Source organism: Oculina patagonica, unplaced genomic scaffold (assembly GCF_052425735.1).
Source record: "Oculina patagonica isolate OP01 unplaced genomic scaffold, crgOcupat unplaced639, whole genome shotgun sequence".
NCBI classification, from domain to species: Eukaryota; Metazoa; Cnidaria; class Anthozoa; order Scleractinia; family Oculinidae; genus Oculina; species Oculina patagonica.
Genome location: NW_027558514.1, coordinates 1 through 10,082, shown reverse-complemented (window position 1 = coordinate 10,082; position 10,082 = coordinate 1). Strand labels below are relative to the sequence as shown.

General features: G+C 40.6%; 1 protein-coding gene across 1 annotated transcript; it reads left to right on the top strand.

Moving 5' to 3' along the window:
- The first annotated feature begins 268 nt into the window (after positions 1 to 268).
- Positions 269 to 9,340, top strand: LOC144641050 (ral GTPase-activating protein subunit alpha-1-like). Its single transcript, XM_078500106.1, has 13 exons — positions 269 to 455; positions 1,217 to 1,284; positions 2,205 to 2,354; positions 2,844 to 2,897; positions 3,129 to 3,282; positions 3,604 to 3,743; positions 4,892 to 5,073; positions 6,448 to 6,555; positions 6,915 to 6,986; positions 7,496 to 7,619; positions 7,897 to 8,055; positions 8,617 to 8,775; positions 9,212 to 9,340. Exons 1-13 carry the CDS (start codon positions 269 to 271, stop codon positions 9,338 to 9,340), a joined length of 1,686 nt encoding a protein of 561 aa, XP_078356232.1.
- Positions 9,341 to 10,082: the final 742 nt, after the last annotated feature.

The following is a 10,082-nucleotide window of genomic DNA, read 5'->3' as shown; positions in this document are numbered from 1 at the left end:
ACGCCATTCAATTCAGAACAATCTTGGGCTAATCTACCAATCTTTTGCCAATCCGACCCGTTTTGGCGTGTTGATCTTTTCCAGCTCAATTTGGGACGGCCCTGTTTCATCTTACCCAGCGGATTCCAAGATAACTCTTGTCTTGTCACACAGGGTCCTGGCGTTTCCTGATCGTGTGCCTAATCCACCTCCACTTTTCTAGGCTAGCCAGTGAGTAATTTATTATTGTATTTCGTATCTCTCTTTTTTTTACTTGAAGGTGTTGAAGATGGCCGCATCAAACAAGGGGCCCAAGAAAAGAACCAAACAGCTGAACATATCCACCATTATCAGTGGTGACGGTCGGCCCATCAGATTAGCACGGGTGCAAGAGGGTGACAGAATGTCTACCACTGTACCGGGCAGTCCAGTTGACACTCAGCCAGACAGTGGAGGAGACGATGGCAATATGGATGGTGCGTAGCGTGCATTGATCATTGTAAAGCCCCGGCTAAACGATCAAACATTTTCGTCCAACATCATGTTGGAAGAGCATGTTTGACCGTTTAGCCACCTCTCTCAACATTGCATTTAAATGGTTTCCAATGTTTGATCGTTTAGCCACCTCTGCAAACAAAGCAAGCCCAAGCGGGAAAAAAACAACCAATCAGAAACCGAATCAATGTGACGTCGCGCCAAAATTTCAGCGGTAACACGCACAAAGCTTTATGTGGGCTCACTTTGGTCGATGTTTGATCAAACATTGTTTGCTCGTTTAGCCACTCTATGTTGTGTGCTACAAACACGATGTTGGACGAAAATGATTGGTCGCTTAGCCGAGGCTTAATGATTGAGTGCACCAGTAATCCTTCGGATCAGTGCTTATTACCTCCAATTGCTTGTAGCATGTAGTGGCCTGGAATATTACTACTCCCGCTGAAGGGATAGGTCTTTGATTGTTCTTTTGGAAGAAAAACCCTTATGCCACAAGCTTTGTTTACTTGCTCAGCTGTGAGTCTGTTTTGACCAAGTCAAGTCTTTCAGTTTTCTTTACGTCGCATTTTGCGAATTGTTTCCCCGCTGACTGTCTTCTAATTTCCTTTTTGGACATAAACGCATATTGGGAGTGGCGCATTTACTGTAAAAATCAACAGGTCATAGAAATGTTTTGTGTGGAAAACAATGCTTTTAAATGAAAACGATTTTTAATGAAGTCATTTTGTCGTTTAACTCGTAGAACCATGCGGACAAGACACATTTGACTTTCCACCAAAGTCGGATTCTGTGGAGCTAACAGCGAGAGCAGTAAGTGGCATTTGTTTATAAACTTGATCTTTTACCCCGTGATCTAAAGTTCACCGTATTCTTTGTTTCAAGTTAAATTCTTGGTTAGCAGCTCTACTAGCGAACTCTTTGCATGTTCACGCAATTTTACAGGCCAAATTTTAACAGGCATTTTTCTAGCTTTGTGCTTAATCTGCGGGCCAGTGTTAACTTGAATTTGACGAAGACCTTTTGCTCCAACAAAGGACTCGCATTCGAAACGTCAGCTTTCAAATTTGCTACGGCGAGTTATTTACCTTTATTGAATACAAGTTGATAATTTATTATTTTACGTACACTTTTGCGACACTAAAGTGGGCTGCCAGGGAAAAAACTTGTTGGAAGTCTGCAGTTTGGAGAAAGAAGGTTCAAACGTGCCTAAAGGGGCTATGTCACAATATTTATTTTTAGGTAATTCTATTTATCAGTTTTCGTTAATTAAGAGCTTTAACTTCAAATTGGCAGAGCAAAAGTCTTTTATTGGCAAAATCACGGCCACATAACAAACAAGGATGATTTCCGAGCATTGTAAATGACACTTTCATATAAATTGAGATAAACTTGAAAAAACGTCGGGCCGACGTTTTTCAAGTTTACCCGAACGCAGTCCGTTTTAATCTTCTCGCATTTTGCCCACCCATGCGCCTTTTTGGCTTTTCTGTGTTTCTATTGAGTTCTTCTGCAGTTTCAAGCCGTTATTGTGATATTTCAGTTAGTTCTATGACCAGTTGGTCAGTGCCAAATTGCCTAAAATTGCGTGACATAGCCCCTTTAATGGATCAACATAAGGAAACATGCGGCAATGTTTCTATGCGGCAGTGTACACTGTCATTCTTCTGTCTGCGTTATTACGACTTGTTCGTCGCACACAGTATAATTTTTGCTGTTTTGGTTTTGTTAAGGTATTGATGCATATGGTGAATCACATGGGTCACTATCCACTCGGTGCTGGCCCGTCCAGAGTGGACAGTTTAATCAGCGAACATGAAGATAGCCCCAACGCGGAAGCTGAGGAGCTGTCGTCCAATATCTTTAATGCTCCTAATGTACAGGTTGGTTTGTAAGGTTTTAGAGTGCCGCATTCCTGCCATACAATAACTTGTCTTTCAGTCCTGCCGTGTTGCGATTTCAATGTTGTTGACGTTTCTCTTTGGCTGAGCGTCTTCTTGAAGTATAATCACGTCTACTTTGGTTTTCTAGAGGGGCCTGAAGGAGTAAAATGGGAACTGGTGTTTTGGGCAAATTTTCACTGGGAGAATGGGATTTGGGTCACGGAGAATGGGAATCACAGACAGAAAAGCAATAGATCTGGGACTGGGATTTGGGAAAATTTGGGAAAACAATAGGCTGGCAAATGGGATTTGGACAAATTTTGGGCTGGCAAATGGGATTTATACCCCCCCCCCCCCCCACCCTCTTCACCTTCAGAACCCTCTTTATAAAATACATTTTCCATGTATTACAGTGATATCTTCAATTTCCCTGCCCTCTTCAGATTTTACTGGTAGTACCAAGTTAAAATAACTTGTCTTTTGTTTCAGTTTTTCGTGCTGAATGACAGTGTATTAATATCGCTGGTGGAATTGCCCCTTGAGGTGAGATTCCAGTTCTGATGGTTATTTCTATCGTTGGTAATTCATCAGTCTGAAATTTTACAGGTCTTATTTCAAAAAAATTTTGAACGCGAGAATAGAGGCGTTTGTGTGTTTAGGGAGATTTTAAAATATTTTAACTGCTTTATTTTTAGTGCTTTAGCAAATAAACTGTTCTGCCAACTGATTGTTTTTAAACTTTCTTTAAGTTACGTGTTTGCTGGGTTTTTTTAGGACTTGCCTGACTCAGTGGCGAACCAAGTTCCCGCGAGTACAGCAGCCACGCAAGTTCGCGTAATCACGCGTGACATGACGGGAAAAAACGTTTGGGACTACACTTTATTACATGGGCCTTGCTCGACAGAAGAGGAAGATTACCAGGATAGTGGTACGTTACTGCACTTTTTTCGATACGTTTTCTATGAGAAATCGATCGTTCTGGCTTGTCTCACTCTGCTTCGCTTGTTTCGTTTCTTTCGTTCGTTCGTTCGTCGTTCTTTCTTTCGTTCGTTTGTTTGTTTTGCTCGTTTCGTTTCGTTCGTTCGTTTGTTCTTCTCGTTTCGGTTGTTCGTTTGTTCGTTTCGTTCCGTTCGTTCATTTTGTTTTGTTCGTTTCATTCATTCGTTCCTAGACTTTGGAGATTTGTTGCATATTAACATAGTATGACTTTTTTATGCACAACTGAACAGTTTAATATTTTTGCTCAAAGGTACAAGGACCAACTTGATAGAGGATATTCCTGTCCAAGAACAACACCGACGCCGTGTAGGATCCAACAAATCATCATCACACCCGCTCGTTAGATACAAGAAGACTTCAACACCAGTTGCTGAGGATAGACTTGATGATGTGAGTTTCTATTTTGATGTTTTTGAAATATCTCTGATGACAAAGTTCCCATAAAGGGACACTGTCACCATTTTCACTTCAAAAACTCAAGAGCCTAAAGACATATGGAAACTACGAGTAGTGGTCCAATTTTGTAAAAAATCACCATGCAAGTGAACTGAAGCGATAAACAAGTGATATTTTTATGATGCCATCAGGTCCTTTAGAAAAAGTCCTTTTGGACTGGAAAAACACCTAAAAATTATTATGGCTCCCTTCTTCCCTCGACAACAATTTACTTTCTATCTCCATCTTGATGTACTTTCTATCTCCATCTTGATTTCGTGTACAAGAAGACCTATTAACCAAATTTTAGTCCTCTTTCCGAAAAGCATTAAAATCTCCATGACAGCTCCCCTTTAAGATGAAGACGTTAATCAGACCTTGACACAAGCTGCGGGGAAAAAAAAAATCCGAGTTCTCCCAACTGGAGTTCACATTTAGCCTAGTTATGTGGCCTAGCTACCACGGATCTCTTGTAGCTCAGTGGTATAGCGTCCGACCGGTGTGCAGGAAGGTCATAGGTCGACTCCTCGATTTTTTTTCCGAGTAGCTTGTGTCAGTGACTGAATAATATCTTTCTCTTTGTCTTTCTCCAAGCTTAAAATTTATCATTCTTTATTTCCATACATATTTTACTCTTCGATAATACTATTCCTAGCTGTACGCGGGATGTTTGGCGCATTTGAACCTAACTTGCAACGCAGGCGTATTTCAGCGAGCGAACGCATTTTGATCGGGCGAGCGCCATCTTGGATTCGTACTCTGCAGAGGATTGGTGAGAGAAGAAAACGCGTCCGAGGGAGTAGGAGTGAGGCTAAATTTACAGTACACCCCCCCCCCCCCCCTTTCGCGCTTTTCCTCGCTTCCAAACCTCTCTCTGCCCTCATCCAGCATGGTGGCGAATCTTCTCGATTACTAGCTCTCGCGAGCCCACGGTAAACGCCTGAACCTAGTTATATGCCCTAGTTCCCACGAGTCTCCTGTAGCTCAGTGGTAGAGAAACCGAACAGTCTGCGGAAGGTCACAGATTTGACTCTTGAAAGAACTCGGAAATGTTTTTCCGAGCCGCTTGTTTTTACTGATTTGAACATTTTTTATACTCTTAGCTCCTATGTAGCATTGGAGTTTCCAGCCAAGAGTGTTTGTTGTACCCAGACCACTCTCTGAATGAGCCTGGTCCCTCCCCTGAGAGTGTGTTAAGTGACATGGAGTATGACGTCATAGACTCTGTCCTTGAGCAGAACACCAGCGAGAACAGACGAGTGGAAAACGATGAAAACGATCCCAGGTTTGATCAATTATTTCTTTAAATACAGTAAAAACCCGCGAGTAAGAACTTGCATTTTCCCAAGTTAGCCTAAACAGGTTCTTACAGGAATGGTAATTAGCACAAATTTAGGCTATTTAGGTTTTTAATAGGTTCTTATTTTCTGAACAAAAATCCACATTGTTTTTAATGGAATTTTTAGTGGTATTCATCCTTTTCTTTTTATTTATAGTTTTGTGATTGTATCAAAAATATTTTATGATTTTTAACACTGGCATTTACATTGCAACTGGAGTGATAAGGCTCCTAGGTGTCTCCAAAGAGGATCCAGAATGTCGACTTTTCTTATTTCCCTAAGAGTAAGAATTTGTAATCGGTTTTAAAAAATAAGAACCTATTTCCAAATATTAAACTAAAAAGGGTTCTTATAAAAAGCGTTTAGGGGTCTGACTGGCAAATTTTAGCCTAACAGGTTCTTAATAATTAGGTTCTTACTCACGGGTTTTTGTGTCTAGTGCGAAGCGCAGACACTAAGCTATAACGCTAAAATTTTTCAGTAAGTACTTCATATACGGCAAATTATGACGTCATACTAACCAAATTCCACTGAGATTTCTAATAAGTGACAGCGTACACGAAGTATTTTTCAGAAATGCTTCTCTGCATAATAGTAATCGATAATCACTCGTTTTGCCTTCGTTACCCCTTCGTTATTCCTTCGTGAACAACTGATGAAAACGTAGAACAAACGGAACAAGTCTAATTTGAGATAATTAAGACATTAATTACGTCAACAAACGTCAACACAATGTATTGCGCTAAAAATAATAAATTCTCGGACGTTTGAAGACTTTTGTCTCTTCATTAACGTTAAAACTGCCGTTAACAGACAGCACGCGCAAGACCCTGCATTCAAATGGGATGAACGTTGACTTTGCTTTCTTGTGACAGTGCAAGCGCGCGCTTGCGGCGAAGATGTATTTTAAATTAATTTAAATGTACACGCGCGTGCTGTCTGTTAACTGCATTTTTGATAACTTCTACCCATATTTCTTCACTACACTGTTGAAGCTAGAATCCTCTACAACTTTAGTCTATGCCGACAAAAACCTAATAAATGCACTACCGTGACCGAGCAATACAGTAATGCACAAAGCTCAATAAAGCTCAGCACTAGACACATGTACGCAGTGCGGACCTATTTTTACTGTACTGGTTTTATTGCGTTAAAAAGATCGTAATTGTAAGGATCTAGACAATCATGAGATGCTATTTGTTTCCCAATTTGTAGAATCCAATACAATTCACACTTTTTACATAGTAATAAAAAATTTTGAGGTTTGCTGCAGTTTTTTTTTTGTCACGTTAATGCTGTATTCTGAACTTCTTCTCCAGTCTCTCGTCGTTGGCATCCAGTCCTCCTCCATATGAAGTGCCTTTGTCGCCATTCCAGTTGTGCCGGTTTGTAGTTAGTCAAACCGGTATGATGACCTCGGAGAAAAGGTGAGAGAAACTGCCACTACGCTAAGACGTCAGCTGAAGTGGGAATAAGAATTATGTTTTCTTTTTATAATCAGTGACCCTAGGTAGTAATAAGATTCAAATTGTGTCCGATAATTTCCGAAATTCCTCCGAACAGATCCGAAAGGTTGTTGTGCTTCATCTGTTTCTACTGTGGGTTTTTTGTGAGCGCTGAAGTTTTCGGGTGTTGTTGTAATGCAAGTGGGCCAAGAAGAACATCGTGAATGAGGTTGTCTTCGTGTTAGAGAAAATAGTTGTCTTGTAACTGCGGCTGCTATTGCCATAACACGGGATTTGAGCGCTGGTTAAGAGCTTTAACAACGATTGCTCTTTGTTCACAGATCCAAAATTGACCTGCTGAAAAAGACTGACCGTTTCTTGCGGGAGTTGAAGAACCTAGACAACAGACGGTGGTAAGCAAATGCTGACAGTGTAATACAGGTGTTTTTTAATGGCGGTCGTAAAATTGAAACCAGAGATAATACTGAGCCTATTATCAGGCTCAGCTTGCAAGCAGTAGGAAAACCAATCAGAAATGAAAGCAAAAAAACATGTCAAGTTGAATGCGCGAGAAAACGTATAACCGGTCGTTAGCGAGGGAAAACTTGTAAGCGGGAGAGTTGCGGGAAGACTTGTAACCAGTTGAAAGCGCGGGAAAACTTGTAAGCGGTGAAAAGCGCGGGAAAACTTGTAACCGATCAAAAGCGCGGGAAAACTTGTAATGCGTACCGGTGAAAAGCGCGCATGTAACCGGTGATAAGGTCAAAAGGACAAGAAAACATGTAACCTGTGAAAAGCGCCGGAAAGCATGTAGCCGGTAAAACAGAAAAGTGGAGAAAACGCCAGAAAACAAAGTATTTTACTGTGTGCTTCTAACTGGTGCGAAGAGTTTCTTAAGTAAGTATGACTCTCTTTCTTCCAGTCGCGAGACGCACAAAATAGCCTTGGTGTACGTAGCACAGGGTCAAGAAGACAAGACTTCGATTATGTCCAACGGTGTGGGCAGTGAGGAATATGAACGCTTTGTGGCAGGTCTGGCGTGGGAGGTAAGAAAATATTGTAACAACTTTTGTGTAAAATAACCTTAAAATTCGAAGTAAACCTCACTGTTATAGTTAACTTAGTGAAAAAAAAAACACCAAAGATGTAATGATAAACCAAAAAAAAAATATTGCGAAAGGAAAATTGGCAGGTTAAGCTTTTTTTTTCAGTTAGCGCATTCGTGACGTAGTTTCTTTAAGAACTTGTATAACCAATCAGAGCGCACGTAAGAATAAGCAGTTTTCACTAGCCAATCACATCATGCGTTTGTTCACTTTCCAGGTGGACTTGTCCAAGCACACGGGATTTCTGGGTGGACTGGAGAAGAATCTTTCAACTGGTACCACGGCGCCTTACTACTGTACTTCAACAACTGAAGTGATGTTTCACGTGTCCACCAGAATGCCTTTGGCTTCTGATAACACTGGATTTAACAGAAAGGTCAGCTTGAGTCTAGTATTTCTTTTAACCGTGTGGTACACTTTTGGCGAGTTAAATTTTGTGGATTGGCGATGTCTTGCGATATCAATTTTTTGCGATCGGTAAAGACTGATTTTTTGGGCAAGGAATTAGTTTTGCTTTTTGCAACGAGTCGCGTCAATTGAAATTACAATGTGTTCGTAATATAACGTAGTAATATTTGCTTTTTGATACTTGTAATCAAAACACATGTTAAAAGCTGTAACGGTCAGTTTCTTGAAAAACACGTACACCACTTGATGAACATTTGGATGATACATACTTTTTTATTTCTTGTAAGAGATTGGTTTGAGTATTTGTTGTTGTTATTGTTGTTTCGCTTTTTAAATGGTTGCTCAAACCTAAAGGCACAGAAAAACACCCGCCGGATAAATTCTAAATATAGCTCAATAGAGACTTTGCTACAATGTACACACTCCTCGTCATAAACTCCTGTGTTTGTTTTGCAAAAAAGCAAGTTCACTGTGCTTGCACGCACATGCCAGCAAAATAAACTGAGTTCTAACTGCATTCTTTTCTTAGGTTCGTCATATTGGTAATGACGAGGTACACATTGTGTGGTCAGAACATTACCGTGATTACAGACACGGGATCGTCAACACGGACTTTGCACATGTGATGATCGTCATTTATCCTTTAAAGAACCATTTGTTTAGAATTCAAATAATCAAGAAACCCAAGGTAAGGAAAGGAAAAAATTGTTATTAATAGTAGTTGAGCATGATTGCAGTTTTTGTTAGCGCGCTACATCTTTTAGGATTGGTGACACCCCTAAAGGTGTTCGTAACCTTGGGCAACAACTTTGCGACTAAAGAATTAAACAAGGAGTACAAATGGGTAGCGACAGATGAAAACAAAACAAATTTAAATACTAAATGGTATCCTAGGATTTCCTTTAATGTAGGAGCATCCCATCCGGGGGGAGTGGGTTGCAATATCCCCATCCGGAGGGAGGGGGTAGCAATACCCCTAGGAGCTACATGCTACGGAAAGTAACCGGATGAAGTACCGGCTTCTGAAGCCACTAGGCCTCAGACAATATTCTACTTATCTTTTTTCATGTTTCGGTTTTTCATAACGGAGTTGCTGGGTTCTTTTTCTGTGTTATTTTTGCAAGGTGCCGATGTTTGGACCTTTGTTCGATGGTGCTTTAGTTGACAGGAAAGTTTTGCCATCCCTGGTCAGAGCTACTGCTATCAACGCCAGCCGAGCAAGCAGAGAACTTCTTCCTGTGTATGAAAGATAGTATCCTTGCTTTGCGTGAAATGAAGTTGTTGTTCTTTACAATGATTACTTGTTTTAAAGAGTATTTAACCGGTTATGGGCTGGCCGCCGCCCCTTCCCGATTCAATTTAAACGAGAAAAGAGAAGAAAAGAAATCTCTGGGAGAAGGGTAACCGGGTATTTGTAACGCAGAAAAGTTGAGTTTAATTTTTTTGTCCAGTTTAATTAATTTTGTCAAGTTTTTATCCTCGCTTTCTAACGGGTTCCTGTCATTTGTATTGTGCTATACTATCACTGTTGCTGCCGTTCGGGGGTTGTAACTCACTGTTAATGTTACTGTCACTGTCACCGTTAAGCCCTGGCAAATCGGTAACGGAAGTGGACGCAAGTAGTCGCAAGTTCAATTTGTGTACAGACTTGCGATGGGTGGCCAAACGGTGAAAAAAATTGCGTTAACTTAAGTGCAAATTTGATCTCGACCAAAGTGAACGCAAGTCAACGCAAGTGTACGCAAGTCAACGGAGACGAAAGTTGACGCAAGTTCAACTTGCGTCAACTTGCGTTGCCATTGTAGAAACTATATTCTTTAGATAAGTCCTTTGTTATCCTTTATTTCATAGTATGTCAGTCATTTTGAATCAGATAAGGGGAATAATGCACAAACTACTAGAAAACAAAACTTTTTTCCTCGTAATTTCCACCCACCCCTCTCTTCACCGTATTTTGTCAGATTCCTTTACAATCTGCCAGCTATGAAGAACGTG

Coding starts and splice junctions, on each gene's coding strand:
- LOC144641050 (XM_078500106.1), top strand. CDS start 269: ATGGCCGCATCAAACAAGGGGCCCAAGAAAAGAACCAAACAGCTGAAC. Junction 5,074..6,447: donor AACGATGAAAACGATCCCAG/GTTTGATCAATT, acceptor CTTCTTCTCCAG/TCTCTCGTCGTTGGCATCCA. Junction 8,776..9,211: donor AAATAATCAAGAAACCCAAG/GTAAGGAAAGGA, acceptor TATTTTTGCAAG/GTGCCGATGTTTGGACCTTT.